At 33.3% G+C, this 22,627-nt stretch overlaps 1 protein-coding gene across 1 annotated transcript in view; it reads right to left on the bottom strand.

Moving 5' to 3' along the window:
- Appl (amyloid-beta-like protein) overlaps window positions 1-22,627 on the bottom strand; it is a 671,165-nt gene that overhangs the window by 30,345 nt on the left and 618,193 nt on the right. The window contains exon 3 of the mRNA XM_072529339.1: window positions 16,615-16,762. Within this exon, the coding sequence (XP_072385440.1) occupies window positions 16,615-16,762 (148 nt within the window). The remainder of the gene's footprint in view (window positions 1-16,614; window positions 16,763-22,627) is intronic.

Raw genomic sequence — 22,627 nt, 5'->3', positions numbered from 1 at the left:
TTTCGCATTAAAGGATAAAAATAAATGACGTAAAACTGCGCATGCGTACATGTCAAAATAAAGGTGCATTTATTACAGGACGACATAAAACACCTCTTTAATAACTTTCTAATATCCGAAATTAATTTAGGTACCAAAACCTTAATCGCACAAATTATACACCATAATATTATATTCTGATTTTGAATTTTTGGTACTGAATAAACTTGGTATTTTAACATTTTGATTTTTGGAATATTTTGGAATGTTTGTCCAGTGCATTTAAGAGAAGTGATGATTTAACTAAAAATAACACATTTCAATATTTTATATTATTTTCAACTTAAATTTTACGTCAATTTTATAAATTTTTATATATCACCAAAAGGTTAAAGAATACCAACATTGTTTTAAAAGCCAATGATAAATAAGCTTTCTGAAGTTTCAAAAGCATATGTAGGAATTTTGTCCGTAAGTTTGTACGATATTTGACGGCGACTAAATGACCATGAGTGGATGAGTGGAAATAGAGAGATAAAGGATTAACTTTGGAGAAGTGGTTAGTGTGGACATCCTAAACTCTATTCAAGGGTCTATAGAGACCTAACTAGCTACAATATATTAGAAAGGGAATTTCGAGTCCCTATAATCAATATATCTAGTCGTCTCTTCCATTAGTAACTCAGTGTCACAGTTTTAGTTGTAGACCGGATTGTGTATCTCAGCAAATAAAACAAATAAAGTACACAATTGATTTAAACTAAAAAAGCAGAAAATCGTATAGAAATCGTTTAAAACTAACCACAAAATATAAGAAACAATCTGTGTTAAGTTTGACAAGTTTTTAAGTACTTTAATCGGCTTTTTTATGTTTAAGCTATTTAAATTTCTTAGTTATTAATAGAATTTAAATTAAAAATCGTTAAATTTTTTAGGCCATTTAAATGTAAAGAACCACCAGCAGCAAGAAATTTTAACCTACGGATGGACTATTGTAGAAAAACTAATCAGTTCTTAATCCTTGAAGGTATCATTATAAAATATGATCATGATATGATGGTCATGTATGATTCGTCCAATTATGTCAGTAGTTCTGCTGATATACGATAAGAACGCTTTTGAGTTCTCCTTTACGTGCCATCTCCGCGGCGGAGGTGGCACGTAAAGTGAATCATCATGGCTATTTTGAGTTCTTGTTCTTCTGTAGATTTTTCTTTGCATAACTAATTGGAGCATGTAATATCTTTTGCCACGCATAACATGTCCCAGGTAATGTAGTTTTCTGATTTTTATGGTTTATATTATTTGTATTGTTTCCGGTTTAAAGAGAAGTCGTGATATCACACAGGCCTGTCTCTTCCGTCTTTTAGTTTCGATTTTTTTCTGATATGTTTTCCTTAATGCGTACTATTGCTCGTCGTTTATATTAGAGATGATTTTTAGTGTATGTGACATTAGACTATTGGTACAATAATCACTGCATTCTCTAGTATTTGTTTTCTTAGGGAGGCAAATAATGGTCAAGACAATCATTCCTTGGATATATTTCCTGATTGATATATCACATTGCAAAAAAATTAAAAGGTCTATGTGTTGCGTTTTTACTATTTTTAAGAATATCAATAGCTAATTTGTCTGGCCAATGACTTTTCCATTTTGAGTGTTCTTTAGGGCATGTTCGAACGATATGTGCTCTATTCTTTCTCTTTCGTCTTCGAATAGCTGTTCGATGTATTCGTTTCAGGGTTTTAGTTTTTCCTCAGTGTCAACTGTGGTGTTCCCATTTTTGTCTAAATGTTGCAAAATATGGTTTGTTTGTCGTAACCTTGCCATCTTTTAACCTTTTTATATAGATTAAAAAGATATAATTATTCCGTAGTTCCTCAATTTCTTCAAAGTATATTTGTTTTTCCCTGATTTTGTTTCTGATCTCATTGTTAACAGTTCTATATTTGAACATGTCTCTTTACAGACTGAGCAGGTGGTCATTTTAGCGCCATTGTTTGGGGATGCATTTTATCTAGAGGAATGGAAATGGTATGATGTTTCCCAGTGTAGAATAGTTGTATCCAGAAAATAATTTTATCCTCCAACAAGATAACTGTCCTCTTTACACTGCAAATATAATAAACCAGTGGCTCCAGAATAACAACATCGAAACCTAACCATGGCCCAGCTACAGTTCAGATTTAAACCCAATCGAGAATGTGTGGGGGGCTATGATAAAACGGTTGTATCGGCGTAATTTTGGCGTAATTTTATACATCAAAATGCTGAAGAGCTGTGGCACGGTATATAACACGTTTGGGAAGAGCTCTCTGAAGAAGACAATTGTATAGTTGCCTTCACACAGATGGACGGGAGACTACAAGCTGTTATCAATGCTGATGGAGATATTACAAAATATTACTTTTATTTTCACACACCTTTTAGTATAGTTTTGGTCTTCCAGATCCTCGCTTTCTTTCGAGAGTTTCTTGGTCCATCCATTTTTGATTAATAGAAAAACTGAGGTTCTGCTTATGTTAAAATGTTTTGCTGCCTGTGATAGTGCCCAGTTATCTTTTAATTTGGTTACAATTCTTGCTTTAATATATTGTTGAGTTAAGTCGTTTGTTTTATTCCTTAATAATAATAAAAATAATAAAAAAAATTACCTGAAGTATATCGTCAAAGACACAAAGACACAAATGCCGATATGGATGTCAAGCTCAGGAAACCATCCAACATCTTACCGGGGGCTGTCAGGCATTTGCTGCAACTGAATATAAGGAACGGCACGATGCAGTAGGAAGGATCGTTCATCAAGAGATAGCTATCAAACTGGGACTTCTTCAAACAAACCACCTTCCATATTATCAATACGTTCCTGAGAGTATACTTGAGAATGACAACTACAAGCTATACTGGGACCGCACTGTACTCATAGACCAAACAGTCTCACATAATAGACCAGATGTCATACTAGTTAATAAACTAAAGAGACAAACAACATTAATTGATGTGGCGATACCCAACAACAATAATCTTCGTGTTAAACAGAACGAAGAAATCGCCAAGTACAGAGATCTGTAAAATTAAATACGAAGACAGTGAAGAATGGAAAGTACCCAGACAATACCTATTATTCTCTCTAATACTGGAGTCATTTCAAAGAACCTCCTAGAAAACATAAAAAAGCTAGGTCTGAATGAACATCTCTCCAAGACCATGCAGAAAGCTGTACTACTCTCAACGTCCAGATGTGTACGAAAATTTTTGGGAGTTACTCCAGCATACCAAGTCACCTAGGGCTCGATAGGGAACAACAACCCTATTTTATGAAAAAACTATCATTTATATACTTTTTATAAAATGCAGGAATTCAAAATAATATCAAAATTTAGACCTTAATAATTATTACAATTTATGAACTAACATGTAATTAATTGTTTCTTGTTTGTTTATTTTAATATTTTTCTGTCACAATAAATATAATATAGTGGACCAATCAAATACACTGCTCAAAATGATCAAATCTTACTAACAGTCGTATCAGTTTTTTAGGAATGTAATGTACCTACATTTTATTACTTACAATCGCCTTTACATACAAAGTTGTCTTATTTATGATTTAATATTATAATCCATAAAGTTTGCAATATATTCTGTAACACTTCCCAAAATCTCTACTTTAATGCACCTTACCCGAACCACAACATTTCGGGATTGTGCATTCGAAGCCACATGGATGTAGCTAGTTTTGTTTCTGTTGAATATACGCTGTTTACATTTTAATATATTCATTAGATTACACACAAGTTTGAACTTTCTTAAATACACCTAAACTGAATATGTTTAATGTATAAAACGTGGAGAACGAGAATTCGTCACGTTTAAGTTTTTATAGAAACTTTTTTAATAAAAAATTAATATTTTTTGTTTTTTAATACAAAATTCTCCAAGAATATCAATACATTCTTCCACGTGTTTGAACCAATTTTTGAAGTGTCTAAAAGTTAGTTGAAGAATATGCAATCACACAATTAAATTAGTAAACAATGACTGAGCGTCACCGATTCACGAGACCATATTGTACAGCTAGCTCATCCACCCACTGAATTAATTCGCGAATTACAATTTAAAGTCGCAGAGCCTCTTTGTGCTTTCAAACTATGAGGTTTGAAACATTACTGGTCGAAACCTTGCCCGAACCAACTATCCACTGTAACAAGCACAATGATGCGTCAGCCTACTGACCTATCAAGTCAATTGTAGGGAAAGTAAGTAAAGGATATTGAAGTGACCCATAAATATGAAATATTTATGGGTCACTTTAACGGAGTTCTAAGGATTAGTGATGCGCAATACAAGGTGTTGCTTCCTGATAACACCTCTAGCCACTCCTACTCAATTCCTATCCTCATCTCCAAGAAGTGCGGTTTAATCACACGGGTTAACCCCGGTAAACCTGAGCAACCTTACCGGAGATTGGGTAACCAACCCCAGTGGAAAGTAGGGTCAGGGCTGACGAGGAAGGGAGAAATGGTACTCCGAAAATGGGGTTGGGCGATAGGCCAGTAACCTATTCGTGTAAAAAAGTACTACTACGAAACCTTCAGATACGCCTCAGAATGGACGGATATCAAGACGACGACTTTGGCAACGGAATATGAAATTTATGCTGGGAACATGGAATGTCAGAACGCTAAATAAACCAGGAACACAGAGGATCCTTCTACACGAACTTAAAAGATATAAAATGGGAATCACTGCAGTACAAGAAACTAATGGTTGGGAAAAGGTATCCGGGACACTAAAACACACACTATACTGTATAGCGGTAAAGATGAAGGAAATAAAGAATTTGGAGTAGTCTTTATAGTAGATAATGAAATGAAGCACCTGATAACAGACTTTCAAGCCATCAATGAAAGAATATGCAAACCAAGAAATGACATGAAAATGGTGATAGGCGACACAAACGCCAAGATCGGAAAAGAAGAAGAGTACATAGGGGATAGGGTGTACATAGAGTACAATAGGGAAACATAGTTTGCATAGAGACACAAATGAGAATGGTCAGTCTCTAATAGATTTCGCAGCTGGAAAGAATATGATTATCAGTTCCACATGCTTCCCACATCGGGACATACATAAACCTGGATATCACCTGACGGAAATACAATCAATCAAATAGACCATATATTGGCTGAAAAAAGAATGGCGACGAGTATATTAGATGTAAAAAAGCAGACGTGGCGCAAGCTGTGACTCAGACCATCTGCTAGTACAGGCACGGTTTAGATGCAAAATCAGTCGACAGGTAAAGCAAAAATATCCAAAACAAGAAAAACTAAACTTAGATAACCTAAAAGTCTCTGAAGTACAAGAAAGATTTGAGAGAAAAGTGGATGAAAAATGACGAGAAGAAAACAGAGCAGACTCCACAATAGAAAACCAATGGAACAACATAAGCAGTATCGTACTCAACACAGCGAAAGATGTCCTAGCAACAAAGACACAACGGAGAGACATGGTTCGATGAAGAATGCAAACAAGCTATACAGGAAAGAAATAAAGCACATAAGAATTACATACTCAGACGCACTAGAGAGAGAAAAACAGAACTTGAGAACAAAAGACGAAGAGCAGATAAACTGTGCAGGCAGAAAAAGAGAAAGTACGAAAACCAACGAATACTAAACATAGAGAGGGAGTTTAAGGAAAACGAAACACGTAGTGCATACCAATTTATCAAACATCTAAGACAGGGATACAAACCGAAGACTAACCTCTGCAAAAATAAGAAGGGTGAAATCATTAGCGATATGGACGAAATTAAGAGAACCTGGATGACATATTTTAAGGAATTACTAAACAAAGGGACACAACCACCATTACAACAACAGAGGCAGCAGCAGGCACGGCAGAAGGTACAACAACAAGAACTGGGGGACGATGGAGAAGAAAGTGAATTAACTAGACCCCCAACGCTAGAGGAGGTCCAAACGGCAATCCACATACAAAAAAGCCAAAAAGCACCGGGAATAGATAAAATACCGGCAGAACTACTCAAGCAAGGAGGAAGGAATTTGACACAACAGATGTACCAGCTAATACGAGAGATATGGATAGAAGAAGAAATCCCCCAAAAATGGAAGAAAAGTATAATCTGCCCTATTCATAAAAAAGGAGACAAACTGTTGTGTAAGAATTATAGAGGGATCTCTTTACTTTGTTCGGGATACAAAATATTCACAACCATCATTAATCGAAGACTCCAACCTTTCACGGAAAAAATCATCGGGGTTTAGGCATCTCAAGCAGGGTTTAGGCAAAATAGATCTACCATTGACCAACTATTTACAGTTAAACACATGCTAGCCAAAGCATGGGAATATGACATGGACGTTTACAATCTCTTTGTACATTTTAAACAAGCCTATGATTCAATAGATAGAACAATTCTACCTAATATATTGGAAGAATTTGGCATACCATCAAAATTAATACGACTAGCATTTCTCTAAATATTACCAATGACAGTGGAATATGTTGTGCATATTCTGGCATCGTCCATGGTTGACAGAAATGTTTAGAATTCGATCTAGTGACTTCTAGTAGCCATACAAATAATAAAAAAATTATTGTTTTTTACAGGATTTTTCCTCCCATGGTTATTGGATCTCCCCTGTGATTTTCTGTTATTTATTTTAATGAATATCTTATTTACGGAACCGTTATTTAGAGTCGAATCGTTTTTATATTTAACATATTTTTAATACTCGATTCGGACTGGCACAGCAGATTCATACATCAATATGAACACATTCACATATATAATGTTTTTAATAAAATTTTAAATATATGTTTACAAAAAACCTATTGTTATTACTATTGCTGTTACTTGCGAATGCATGTATTACTTGCGAAATTGCTAAATAAGTGTCCATCTGCGTCATTTAAATTAAATAATACAACTTACTCTAATTAAGTTTTTTGTAATTTGGGTTAACAGTCGTGGCATGATAAATCACAGTTGACCGATAATATGAACCGGATTAAGTAGGAGAAACTCTACACAGATTCCTTATTAATTACGTACTTCATCCGATGGACAAATATAAGGTTTCTAGCACTTCTTGATTGTACTAATTCCTAGAGACGCCTTTTCCATTAGTTCACGTCATACTTTCGGCAAAACTCACAATTTCAGGGACACATTATTCGAATACCCGGGATATCAACCATTCGTTAATCCCTTTTAGGCCCGGGTAGTCGAAGCTTTGGATTATTTATGTGACAAATTTATAAATTTATTGTGCCGCTCTGATTACATTGCATTGCGCTATTCAGTATTAATGTTGTTTCATATGAAATATATAATTTACGCTAGATAAAATATATATTTTATTATACGGGAGCTAAATAAAAAGGTTATGTATTCTACATATTTATTACATATGCAATAAATTTTTGGATATAGAATACCTTCCATTAATACAATTAAAAAGATAGCTTATAAAGTAAATATAAATATATTATGTACTACAGTCTATACTGGAGACTGGCAACAGTGTACTAAACAGATAAAAGTAAATTTATTTTTCTCCTATTATTAAATATCGCGATTAGTAGAGAAAAATAATTTACTGTTTGTTTACATGTGAATTTAAAGAGGCTTTGTAATAGCGCAGTGAGAACATTCTGAAAAAAAAACTCGCTTTCAGTAAAAACTACTGTTTGAAGTGATTAAAGTCAGGTTATTTACAATTCGAAACAGTCATATTGGTGGAACGCTGTCCGTTAGTTTTGAGATGTTGCCAAAGTTAAAAATAATTCTGTTAACTGAGGACCGATAGGAACTGGATTTTTGAGCGGTTGAAGCGGATTTAGTTCCTTTCGCGGTCCTTAGAAACAGATGTGATGCACACGGACAATGATGATAACGCGTCAGAAGGCAAGAAGAGAAAAGATAGAGGGTCAACTTCACCTTTCCTGCAAAGCAAAAAAAACTGCCAGAACCCCAAGCAAAAGAAAACCAAGGGAGGAAGATTGAGAAGATGAGGACGACGTATGAGTATGTCCAAGAATATGATGGGATGGAAGAAGAGATGATAGCGCAAAAAAAGAAAATATAAAGATAAAGCAAGAATTGGAAGAAACAAAAAAATAAATTAAGCCAGATTGAAAACAAAGTAGAAAAATTGAAAAACAGATGAAAAAAAATAACATTGTAATTACGGGTCTACCAATAGTCGCAACAGATAAAACACTCGTAAAAAATAATTTAAAAGATTTTATACAAAGGCAGCTAAAAGAGGATGTCGAAATAGAATCTGCAATGACGCTAAATAGAATCAAAATGTTTAAAAGGCATAATTTTTTTAAAATTCATAAGGAGAACCTGGTGGGGAGCAGATCCACATACATGTTTAACTTTTTACACAGCTTTTATTAGGTCCATCTTGGATTACGGATGTACGTTGTATGGATCAGCTAGTCCTTACATTCTAAAACGACTGGAAATAATTCAAAATATTTCCCTAAGACTCTGTTTGGGTGCAATGTGTTCAACGACTGTGGAACCACTTCGGATTGAAGCACTAGAACCACCATTATTTTTACGAAGGGAATGGTTAGCAGAAAAATTTATTATTAAGTCTTTTTTTAAAAACCGTACTCTGTTAGATAAAATAGTCTTATTAAATAACCACGATTTAACTAACACGTACTGGTCAAAAAAACCTTCTCCTCCATTATGTATGGCGTTTAGAAATACAAGTAGTTATAATAGTAATTTAAAAAGAACTATTTCAGTCGAAAAATTTGAATTCTTTGATATGTTGGAACCACTAGAAATTAATATTCCTGTATATAATGAAAATTTGTTGATAAGTAAAAATATATTAAGCGCCTACATATCAAATCTGTCAGATTTTCTGGAAATATATACCGATGCATCAAAACAAAATAATGGTACGGGATGTGCATTCTATATACCCTCAACAAACGTTCAAGAAAAATTCAAATTGAATAATAATACTTCCTAATAAAGCCTGCGATTATGTCGAAAAAAACAAGTTAAAAAAAAATACATTTTTGGAGTGACTCCTTATCTGTTCTTAAATGCATCGCTAATCCAATTAATGTGATGGCTACTGATACAAATCCGTTTATTAGAGAATTAAAAGCAAGAATTCATAAATTAAAAAAAAGTCAATACGAATTAAAATTCACTTGGGTAAAAGCTCATATAGGACTTCGAGGCAATGAAGTTGCAGACTCCTTAGCCAAAGAAAGCGTTACAACTGGAGAGCATATCAACAACAATTTAGGTGGTCAGGAATATTTAATGATATCTAAGAGTAATTTTAAGGCAAAATGGGAATTGCATTGGAAAAACTATTGCTCTAATAACCTCACACGATATACACTATTACATCCAAGTATTCCGACAGATTTGTGGCACCAAGAATTTGATTTTACAAGAAAGGATATTGTGACCATTTGTAGGCTAAAATTCGGACATGCAAGCTTCGCTCAACACTTATATAAAATCGGTGTAGTCAACACCGAACTTTGTGAAACTTGCAATGTGGTTTGCGACTTAGATCACATTTTTTATGCTTGTAGTAAATTTGAAATACAAAGACAAGAACTTATTAATAGTTTATTATTGCAAAAATTATACCCCCCTTTCAATCTACTTTATTTGATATCATTAAATATGTACAAGGTATATACAATTATTCTTAAGTTTATTAAAATGTGTAACTTAAAACTTTAGTGTAGGTGTTAAGCTCGTTACCTCTGTTGACTCGCCAAATATTTTACCTTTTTACCTATACTTTCCGTGGTCTACACTTTCGGTCTGTGAGTCACCTTGAATGACCCCTAGGTGCGAAAAGTAATCCTAGTTCCTCTCCCATCGTAGTCTTCTTTTAATTTCCAGAATTGTAGTGTATTTAGTTTAGTTAGAATAGGTTAATTTAAGTGAACGTTATTACACATTTGCTGCTGGCTGGATGGGCACTTAGCCCGATTGCCAAGAAAAAAAAAAAAAAAAATGACGCTAAAAACAATATATGTCTGGTACAAATGAAGGATTATGGCAAAAAAAAATGAAAGGTAATGAAAGAAAAAAACAAACTCAGATTTCTTACTGGAGAAACGATCTTCATCAACGATGACCTGACCGAAAAGGAAATACACATGAGGCAGTAGATTGTAAAGAAAGGCAAATAATTAAGACCTGAAGGTAAAAACGTGAAGATAGGGTACAAAAAACTAACTGTGAATGGCATAAAATGGGAATGCGCCGGAAATGGTACTTTCAAACGAGAAAATTCTAGAAATATGGACCCAAAAAATGGCATATAGTAGTGGAAAAAGAAAAAGACGACCCATTATGCCGACGGACCCTAGCGATGAACGGGAAAATGAGTTTGAACATAAATAGCAAAACAAAAAATAAGAACGTACCAAAATATTGCGACATGAAATGTACGAGGAGTATACGGCGAGGGAGCATTAATTAACCTGATAGAATAACTTAAAAAATATAAAATAGATATCATAGCAATATAAGAAACACATTTGAATGGTAACAACATTAAAAAGATAAGTTCATACACGTTTTATACAAGTGGAGGCGATAATAGGAATTTTGGAGTGGGTTTTCTGGTACATAAAGCTGCATTGTCGCTGATAAACATACATGCTCCAACAGAAGAAAAAGAAGAAGTGAAAAATAGATTTTATGAAGAATTATATATAATACAAATGATAATGGCCAAATATTGATTACATTCGCAATTGAAAACAGGATGAAAATATTGAGTAAGCATTTCAGGAGAAAAGATAGACTCTGATCATTTTTTGGTTAGAATTAATATAAGAGAAGCAATAATTAAAAAGCATAAACGGAAAAAGAAAGTGCAACGTAAATTTAATTTTTAAAAACTGCGAAAATTTGAGGTTGTGCAGGACTATCAAAAGGATATACAAGAATCCTACGCCAAACAAGCTACTGTGCTACTGTGAGTAACACAGAATAAAAGTTCTTAAAAACTACAAACACTATAAAGGAAGCAGCGAAGAACATACCAAGAACAAAAAATATTTAGAAAAAACCACTGGTTCGATGTCGAATGTAGAACAGATTAAAAAAAAGATCAGATTTGATGATCTATTTTATATAGTAGAAATAACAACTGTTAATTCTTTTAAATGTATATAAAAACATGAATAAGTAAGACGCCAGTCAATTATTAATACTCATTTTTTAGCATCTCTTGATATAACTGTATAGAAAAGAAAATATTTATTATACTAGAAGTCATTTAGGCTTTGTATTGATTTTTATATAAAATCTTGATAACATATGCAGATCACATTCACGTTTTCTGTTTTTGACAGACGAAGTTTTCCCCACAAACATCAGTGGAATATGTAAAAGGAAAGGTAATTTATTACGAAACTTAATTTTAAAATAACCTCTGATATCTGCCTCTGACAGAAAAATACAAATTAATCGACTCTTTAGTATAGAAGCATATGGTGCTTATGACGAAGTCATATGAAGGTGCATATGGATGGTACATATGAATTAAACACGCGATCCTTTGCTAATAACACGTACTTTTACCACGACAATGAAAAATTAAATTTAAAGAAAAAAAAATGTTTTTATCTCTACAATATTCTGGAACAACTTATTATATTACGAACTTATTATATTATTGTTATATTTTATTACGAAAAATTGTAAGTGATTTTTTTATTAATTAACAGTTTTAGAGTTTTTTTTCGTTGATTTTGGCCACAGTTTTGGTAATAGATATTCAAAGTCGAATAAAAATATACTTTGCAGCTGTGTTATTATACTTTTTCAACTACGAAGTATAAAGAAATATTTTGCAGACAAATAACGACACTTAATTCGTTTTTCCGTTCTCCCTCTCTTTCACTCTCATTTTTTCGTTATCACTCTTTTTCTCTCTTTGGTGCCATCCCCACTAACGGAGCTATTTAGCTAATGAGGAAAGCTGAGTGTTTGGCTAGATCAGCGCATGTTTCATTTACTTATATGGGGAAATTAACATTCAGCCTATGGAACAACACTATCGTTCAGGAGGATGTTATCTCCGAGTTATCCTTAATAAGTAGGTACATCTGAAACCTAAAAAGATGTATTGATCATATATCTTCTTCTTCTTGTAGTGCCTATCCATTTCGGATGATGGAAATCTGTATTTTGCAATCTGTTGCTCTGAAAATATTTGTGGTTGTTGTACTTCGCCTTCCTGGTCCCCGTTTTCCTTCTACTTTTCCTTGTAGAATTAATTGCAGCAACCCATACCTTTCGCTGTTCCTCATGATGTGACCGAGCTATTCTATTTTGGCTATTTTTATTGTAACCAGCAGACCAGCTGCTGGTTTTACCTTTTTATGCGTACTAAATGTATCGTATTTTTGTTACAACTGTATCTCTTCACACTGTGTTTTTAACACATTTTCTTTGGCCTTTCGTATTTCGGTTCTTATTTGTCTCTGAATATTTTTGTACATTCTTTTGTTATTCTTTGATTTACTTCTTTCTTCCTTGAGTTGCAGTATATTGTCATTCATCCATCTTTTCTTCTTCTCTTTATTTTCTATTAGATATTGATAGGATCATATGTTTGCTCCTTGTTACTTAGCTTTTCAGAAAGAATCCGTGCGACTGTCTCCTTTGTTTCCTTATCTTTAAGTCTTCTCATACCACATTTTTTGTTACTATTGTTACGATAATAAATATTATGGCATATAAAACTGTAAATATATTATGACTAATTCTTTTCTATTTCTAGTAATTTCGGCACTCAGTTGAAAGACCTGTTTACCTGACGGCAGAAATCTCTAGTCCCTTCGCCGAAAGACCAGTCTATGAGTCATCTTGTCGTCTAATGGGTGAAAGGTCATCGATTTATCGCCAGATCCTTCTAGATAACGGCATTGTATATACAGTAGACTCCCTCTATAACGAGAACTGAAATGACAGACTAATTACCTCGTTATAAGCCGATCTCGTTATATCAGACAATAATAATACTGTGCATACATATGAATCTGTAGTTTTCTAAACCATTAACTTCCTATAGTGAAGCCATTCGGAGCAATATAAGATGCTAATAAATATTGTTTGAATAGCGTTTTTGAAAAAAAGTTATTTACTTTTATTGTCAATGAAATATATTAAAACATAAAAGAGTTGTTTACTTTTATTGTCAATGATATACGTTAAAACAAAAAATCTGTACTTATATTTTTTTCCAACTACATAATGTATAAAGCGTATTTTCAAGGATAATAATTATAAACTATTGCATCTGCAATTTTAAGAACTCTGTCATTTTTAACTGCTTTAAATGGTCCAGTATCATTCTATCATATTTTCTAAAGATGTGAAACAGTTGTATTTATTCATTGTAAAGAAGTTTATTGCGGGCTGCAGTTAAGTTTATTGGGGGGTTTTTTGAAAAGGTATTTATTTATAGCCCCACGACTGAACCAAAAACGTAAAAAACACGTTTTTGGATTTTATTTTCTCTCGTTATAACCAAATGTGCCTCGCTATAGACGGTTATAGTTCGATAGAAATTTCACGGGACATCTAATGTATCTCGTTATAAGCGAAACCTCGTAATAACCGTGTTCGTTATAGAGGGAGTATACTGTATATATATATATATATATATATATATATATATATATATATATAAATGGGACATTTTATTTATAAATAGAACCTTTAATAAATAAATAAAAAACAATAAATTAGAATTAATAAAAACATAACACTATTTATTTTGTAACCTTTTTAAATCTAAACCTAAATTTACCAATAATATGAATATGATCTGATGATACGTCAGTACCGGGGTAACTTTTATCTGATATTCATCCATTACGGAATCTCTTGTTCACCATTATGTAACCAATTTGATTCCTTATTAGAATTCCTGGTTGACCTTGTGGAGAGACCCAAGTATACAATCGTCTTGGTGGTAGTTAGGAGAACGTATTTAGTATTGTTCTGAAGCTATTTTCTTGTGGCATTTTAAATTAATTTATATTTAAATGGGAATAAGCCACAATTAAAGGTTAAAATACGTTTATTGACGTTTCAATTTTTTTTTTCAAACGATTTCCGAAGTGGAAATTGAAACGTCAATAAACGTATTTTAACCTTTAATTGTGGCTTATTCCCATTTAAATATAAATTAACGTATTTAGTATTGCAAATTCTTTTTCCTCTACAAATAGTTTTAATCTTTCTCCCCTTTCATTTCTCTTCCCTAGACCAAAATCACCAATTAATACACCGCTTTTCCCTTTACCAATTTTCGCATTCAAGTCACCCATAATAATAGTTATATCTTCTTTTTTAATTTTTAAGTGAATTTATCAACAACTCATAGAATTGCTCTACCTCTTCTTCTGGTTTATCGCTGGTTGGGGCATACACTTGTAAAAAGTTTAATTTGAGGGGAGTAGTATTCAGTTGGATTATTATTAATCTTTCAGATACAAGTATAACATTTGTAGCATATTGACGTAATTGAGGAGATACGATTACTCCAACCCCATATCCATCATCATTTATCGGTCATATATAATAAATAATAACTCTCAGACCTGTAATTACTTTTGTTGCGCTACTTTGGAGAAACAGAACAACACGAAAAGCTATAACAGAATTGTAAAAGTCCAAAGACTCACGTGTGTAGGAATCATGGCTGACTAAAGTGCCTTTAGGCAAACACGAACTTAGTATCTAAAATCTAGAAAAGGTTTTGGTAATTGTCCAAAATATCCGGAAAATATTTTTTTCCGTCGACCGTCCATTTATGATCAATTTTAACACCCTCAAAATCATTGATCAATGACCCCTATTAATGAATGATTTTCTATTAATGAACGATTTCATTATAGGCAACACAACATACATTGCTTGCATAAATTAATTAAACGCTCTGTGATTGGCAGTGACCTGTGGTGTAGGCAACATAGGTATACTTATTTATATTCCCACTAAAAAATTAATTAAAAATGAAGTAGCCGCTGTTAGTACTATCTGTCATTGTATGTCATTATTTACTTTATTGTTTAAAATTCTGTGTATTTGAAAAATCAAAGGATGGATATTGACGAAGAGTTTAAGTTAACTCCACCAGAATTTAACTTCTTCTATCACAGAATTTACAGAGGTCCAAGGAGACTTAAATATAAATTTGTCAAAATGCTATAGGTACAGAAGATAATCATTTATCAATATCTTTCTTTAATTTCAGTAATTGTACCATTTCGAATATTAATGTTTACTATAATAAAACTACCACTAAGGAAACTTTGAATCAAGTCAATGAAAGCTGAAAAAATTGTTGTTTATCGTTAAGTAAATAAATATTTAAACTAAGATATCTTTGTTTCTGAAAAGTTCGGTCGACGGAAAAGTTTTGTAACAAACTCGTGAATTAAAATGGCAATTAACAATCTCGAACATTAACGCGCTAGCTTCGCTCACGCGTTAAAATATCTCAATTATTTATAAAATATTATTTTTAATATAAATTGTAAAGACTGCAATTCAACATTTGTGCAAACACACCAATATCTACATAAAAGGGTTGTTCAACATCGCAGGATAGACAAATATTTGACTTCTTGCTGTGCTTACCGCATACATACTTCTAGCATTTTAAAAAAATTCTTTTTTTCTTGACCAACTTATTGGTCTTTCCTCTTCTAGATTTTGCTAATTTGCAACATGAATGGCATCGTCTCTTTCCATGTTGGAATAATGTTGAAGGTACAACTTGGAAAAGTTTGAGTTCGATTATATTTTCCAAGGTATGCACTACAAAATGATGAAGTCCATTTAAATTTGCAGCTCTTCTTTCAATAAGCGGTAGCATTAAGGCAAGTCCTAATTATTGCAGAAACAAACGACGACGATTGCTCTTTTTTTCGTTCCAATTTGGAAAATTGGAATGGAATGGTACGCATTGATGGCTGCAATATTCAATAACAAAGTGAAAAAAACTGAGAGTGGCCATCTTCGTGTTGATCGCTTCGACGTATATTTTCTCGCCATATGGTCTAAAGTATCTAGTCTAAAGACCTCCCTTAGTCTCATTATAAAAATATTGATTTCTGATTTATTTTTATATTCGTCGCTTACAACATCATCAGAATGCTGATGATGTTATTAAGATTTTTAGAAACAAAGGTATTTAGAATATCGTATACGTATATAATGCAATGTTGTGGATACTTTTTGCTCACCTTTAATTCTTCTAGGGTTAAGATATGACTCTGAACCACTCGTACTCTAAAGCACCTGGCATATTTTATTTTAGGGTCAGATACCATTTCACAAATATAACAGACCGGCAAACCCAGGATTTAAAAAGTTCTATTTATAAATTCACGGTCAGGAAGTACAAAAAAATACATATATATATATATATATATATATATATATATATATATATATATATATATATATATATATATATATAAATATATAATACACCCTTAAAACAAACTCTTCCGGTTTAAAATCACCGTCTATAACCAGCATCTAAAAACCCGGCAACAACTCACCTAAACATCTGAATGGTTTCACCCATCTCGCTGTTTTACATTTTCCCCTCGTTTGAGCTCCCGTTGACGATCCAGCTCGACACCAAGCTCCGATCTTCAAGTAATGGCTGCTTTCTACGATGTTTGTTATGTCTCTCTTAGGATATACCTGCAAAGACAGAAAATTCGTTAAACGGCGAAGAAAAATGTACATGCTAACTTTTTCAATTTTATGTAAATATATTCTTATGCATAAAAATCTCAAATGCGACAAAATTTTGTTTCCTTTTCAGTTACATTAAAAAATAAGGTTTTTACTAGAAAGCAGAAAGGTATACAGAGAATACCTAATTACAATGTTTTAATATACATTGACCGGCAGAATTATTGTTTTGAATTGCTAGTTCTATTCTGAACTAAAGGGTGCTTTTTTAGAGATATTTAACTTTGAAATGGAATAAACTGCAGATGATTTTTATAAATTGATATGAAATTGACTTTTTTCGAAAGATAAACTTTTGGCATTGTAATTTAAATATGATTTCTGGCATATGACCTTCATGCCTGGCTCTGACGTAATCTAATCTGGAGGTCCAATTTTCGATCACTTTTTCCAATAACTACCGCCGTATATCGGCAATAACGCGGGAATGTTGTCCTCCAAGTTGTCAATCATTTCATTCCTATCGTTGTAGACTAGCACCTTCACATATCTCCACATAAAATAGTCTAGCAGTCTAAAATCACACCATCCAAACGTGAAACTATGCGATTACCAAACGTTTTCTTCAATAAATCAATTGTGGCACGAGCTGCGTCACATGTTGCGCTGTCTTAATGAAACAGCTCCTGCACATAATGGTCGTTCAATTGAGGAATGATGAAAAAGGCAGTAATCATGGCTCTATAGTGGTCACCATTGACTGTAACGTTCTGGCCAGCCCACCAATCAGTGAGTTTTTCTGGATGTTCTGGTTTCTCAAGATACATTTGAGGATTATCTTAACTTCAAATAGAGCAGCTTTGTTTGTTAACGTAGACATTCAACCAAAAGTAAGCTTCATCGCTAAACAACATTTGTTTATGAAAATCGGAACCAACGGCAATCTCATTTTGGACCCACTCACCGAATTTACGAATCTATGCTTTACTAGGTGATGATGTACCTTTAATTCTTGCATGAGTTAGATTTTGTAAGCACGCAAAGCAGGATCTTTACATAAAATCTTCCATAAAGTAAATGGACACGTATCCAATTGCTGTGCACGATGGCAGATAGACTGATTCGAGTCTTCCTGTATGCTACGCTCTACAGCAACAACAACTTCTTCTGTACGCACTATACTACGTGTCTGTGGATGAATATCATTATTAAGAGTAAACGAGATGCAAAAACGCTCCATGGTTAATCGAATTACTTGCTCTGATGGACTATTATGTTTACCATAAAATGGACGTAGTGCCCGATACGTATTTTGAATAGAACCACAATTTTCAAAATAAATTTGTACAATTTAAAAGCGTTCATTCAAAAAGGTAAGGAACATTCATAAATATATAGTGAAATTAACACTGAGAGTGCAGTACGGTTAAGATGGGGCAACGTTTTCCTTATGAAGAATAAACGCACAAAATTCTCGGTATTCGCTAGCTATTGATAGCTTACTTGAAAGCGTCGGACAGGACCGGCTTGGATAAAATGCATTTCCCGGCAGTACGAGTATAGTATATTATATTAAATATCAATACTCCACGAAGTAGTAATAATTGAATAATCCACGAAATGTATAAATAAAAAATTTCCATAAAGGTGTTTATATTTCGTTAATGCAGCAATGAATATACGCCTTCAATGCAGGGATATTGTAGGTTTGTTGCCATAGACCTTTTACTTCAAATAACCCCATAAAAATAAATCCAGCGTTTTTACATCATACGATTTAGGGGACCAATTTTGATTACCGAACCGAGAGAATACACTACTAGGAAGTGTCTTATGCAGTATGGCATGTTGCACCGTCTTGTTAAAACCACATGTCGTCTACATCAATATCATCCAATTTAGACAGAAAGAACTCTTTTAGTATGTTGTGATATAGAGCATCAGTAGCAATCACTGTTTGACCAGCCTTATTTTCAAAGAAATACGTTTCAATGATGCCTTCATGATGCCTAAATTCCGCACCAAACAGTGACACGTTGTGGATACATTTTTTTTTTCGACAGTCACATGTTGGTTCTTAGAACCCCAAATGCGTACATTTTGACGATTAACAGAGCCATTAAGGCATAAATGTGCTTCATCGCTTAGGATGATTTTTCTATTAAATTGTGTAAGTAGATCTCCATTCTAGAAATTTGAAATTCTCGTCCACGACGCCAAATTGATGTTTCTGCACTTTCACGCATTACTTTGATATTGACATTTGAGCGACTTGTTTTTGGACGACCAGTGTGTTGAGCATTATCATTTGATCCAGTCTTCTTGAATTTTGTAAGTACTCTCTTCAGAAATAATAAAGTTAAATCAATATTCCGAGACTATATTTTGTATAAAATTTCACATATCCTAAACTGTCAGTTGTCAAACTGTTTTGGTTTTTTTTGTTGCCAATACTTTACTGCACAAATGGCGGAAAATTGAAATCATTCGTGAATTTTGAGACACCCTTTAGTACCACATACAAGGTATTGACAGTTTTATTAAAACACAAGTTTCTTTAAAAATCTATCACAACTTTCTGAACATAATAATAGTACAAATAGCTGTTCTTTAATTAAATTACCCAATTTTGTAGTAATACTCGTGTTCTATGACTAATTAATACAAACTTAATAAATAATTTTTTAACACTACAAGTAGTAATGTCACGTAATATAAATATTTCCGTACTCATTCAAATGTGCTACGCCAGACGTTTATCGGTAGATGAAAATATAATATATTTGAATTTTCTATCAATCCTCGACATCTTGGTTTAACACCTTCAAACAGAAATAACTGACAGTATATATCGTGTTGCAAAGAGAGAATATTTCAACCCAATTTTATTGAGATGTTTTATCCGTGACGTGTTTCCAGTTGTACTCAAAAATTGCATCTGCAGTAAATCTTCTTTGAATATTTTATTCAAATATTCATTTTTGAAAAATGCGAGTTAAGATGCAATCTGCAGATTCAATACAGCACTTGAAAATTTCCTGTAAGATGATTTCCGTTAGATAAAGAATGTATTGAACGGATGCTTTAAATTCTGCCTGTGCATTCTGGATTTGGTCTCCGCAATATATAGTGGCGCCTTGATTTTATAAAAGAAAATGTGACGTGGCTGTTGTATATAAGTTACATACATCTTATCGAAAAGTAGGCATTTGAAATAATTATAGATTCAATGAGTTTCCAAAATGTACATCAGTTAATAATTAACAATAGGTAAAATCTTGGATGTTTTTATCTGTTTCATCGACTACTGACGTACCTTCGATAACGAGTGATAAGTATAGATGAATATAGCATATAACTAATCTGAAATCTCTACCGGAATCAAGAGACAGAGTTAGTCACGGCTGCATCTGGTCACCGACACTATTCAACATATAAGTTGAAACAATCTTTGAGATAGCGTTAGACAACGAAACTAAATATGTCAAAGTCAACTGCACACTTATTAATAACCTTCGGTATGCCGCCAATATAGTGGTATTTTTTATTTTTGTATATTTTCCACGATGCTGCTTTTCGCAGAATAATAATGTTCCCATAAAAGGACTACCAGCACTATCAGCAAAAGTTTGCAAGTTGAAATCATTTTAAAATATTATGTAAATATCGTAAGTTTGGGATTGTTGTAGTTACACTAGCACAAGATAGCGAAGAGCCGCAAGGTGCGCATATGAAAGTCAAGGAAGTGCAACACGAAGATACACGTCTTTAGCAAATTGAGAACATTGTTGCCAAGTCTTGCCGGACAGGTTATTACTATTTTATTTACAATGAAAATACAATTTCTGTTTACTTACTATTGTTACCTATGGACTTTTTAACAAAGTACGTTAAAGAAAGCAAAATGCATCAAAAGAGGGTGACATGTACTTTTAAATAGTTGTTTGGAAAAATATTAAAACTATATACAGATTGAACGAATTTAAAACGGAACATACAATTTAATATATGTCTGTTTGAACTGCATTTGAAATAGTGGACCAATATAAAACTTGGACAAAAATAAATCCATACCCAGTGATAGACATTGTATAAAATATCGTTCAACTATCTGTCTCCTTTAAAGGAACGAGGAGCTTGCCTAATAGTCGGAGAGATAGAGCCGAAATTTTGGAATGATCAATAATATGACATTTCTCTATTGGAATATATTCATTGTAACTGGGTTAAGACTTTGCCTTACAGGCGGACGCCCCTCGTGGTACAGGGGGTGGCTATACAGGGATGAAGTTGTAATTTTTTTGGGAAAAATTATATATATATATATATATATATATATATATATATCCGGTATTTAGGCGGCACACGCCCTTCCGATAGGGACCTATGGAGGAGTATCACCAAGCCGCAAGCCCTTATCTCTTGCCGTACTGCTCCACCATAGGCCGATCAGATACCAGCATATTCTAGACTAAGCCGCAGATTCATTTAGAATTTTAAACTGATGCGTTAGCCTTTTTGTTTTCTGTAAACCGAGCTGGGGATTTGAACTGACATCTCTCGCAGTGAAGCGAAGGAGAAGCCAGCCGCCCAGCCCGCTTGGCTATCCGATCGACGGAAAAATTAACGATCGATAATATGGCTAAAAATTTGCCCAGAGTAAGATCTTGGTATAACTAGACGAAATCCCAAAGGGCGGACGCGAGAGAGGATACATAAGGTGTGGCGGACAGGGGTGAAATTGCAATTTTTTGGGGAAAAATTAACGATAAGTAGTATGTCCGCCATTTTCATGGCTCATTATTTATCCCCTAAAAACTCTAAATCCAAAAGAGCGGACAGCTGGGTTGGTACAGAGAGCCATAAAACGGGGTCAAATGTACCACTTGCCTGCGCATTTTAGGTCTCGGTAACAATTTTCAAACTGATTTTATTATGATATTTTTATACCGATTGATTTGAAAATTTGTATGCTCACTTCTGTTACTATTCTAAAAAGCGTCAAGTAGAGTTTTCCTCAAAATTTTCCAAAAAAATTTCCGTAAATGAAAATTTTCGTAATTTTTTTAGGTAAAATCTAATTTGTAGAATCCTTTCGATTTTCTGTCAGTTATACCATGATTTTTTTCCAAAAATTTTCAAACGATTTTTCCGATAAGAAAAAAAAATTTGGAAAATCTTTAAAAATTTCGTCATTTTTCTCACTCTCATTGATGTCATCACATTCATCATCTTCGTCACTTTCACTTTCAATAATATCACATTCATTATCTGCTTCATTTTCAATCACTACTTCTCGAACTGATTCTGGCATCTGAGGTCCACTAAACCATTTGAATTTATATGTTTCATCTTCAAACTCCCAACCGTGTTCTTCAACAATCAATTCTGTTGGTACTTTTTTATGAGCATTTGTCCAAATATTTGAAATATAATGGGCTCGCAGTAGATGTTGGTGTAATTCATCTTGACATGGTGGTAAGCTTGAAGCATCGAAGTTTTTTTTTTAAAAGGCTCGTTTACATCATGCAACTTATACTGCCGGTTAAATAGTGAAAATCTGACATCGTTTACTTTTCTTTTTGGAATTGTTCTCGTCAGTCCTGTTCCATATAAGTGACATATGAAAGTTTCTAAGGTTTCAAAAACTTCATTACAATCGAAGTCAGTTTCACCAAGTTGGATAAAAGCATCTTGATACTTATTACATTTAGCGCATGCGTCTAGAATTACTGATCTAAATGGAACGCGCATCATTAGTATTTTAATATTTTAAAATAATAATGATGCAAAATTAATGTCCAAACAGAATTTGTAAAATTATAATTAACCAATGAAAAAAAAATTCAATCAATTTAAAAGTTAAAACAA

Source organism: Diabrotica undecimpunctata, chromosome 4 (assembly GCF_040954645.1).
Source record: "Diabrotica undecimpunctata isolate CICGRU chromosome 4, icDiaUnde3, whole genome shotgun sequence".
In the NCBI taxonomy this organism is placed as follows: domain Eukaryota; kingdom Metazoa; phylum Arthropoda; class Insecta; order Coleoptera; family Chrysomelidae; genus Diabrotica; species Diabrotica undecimpunctata.
This window is presented reverse-complemented; position numbering and strand designations above follow the sequence as displayed.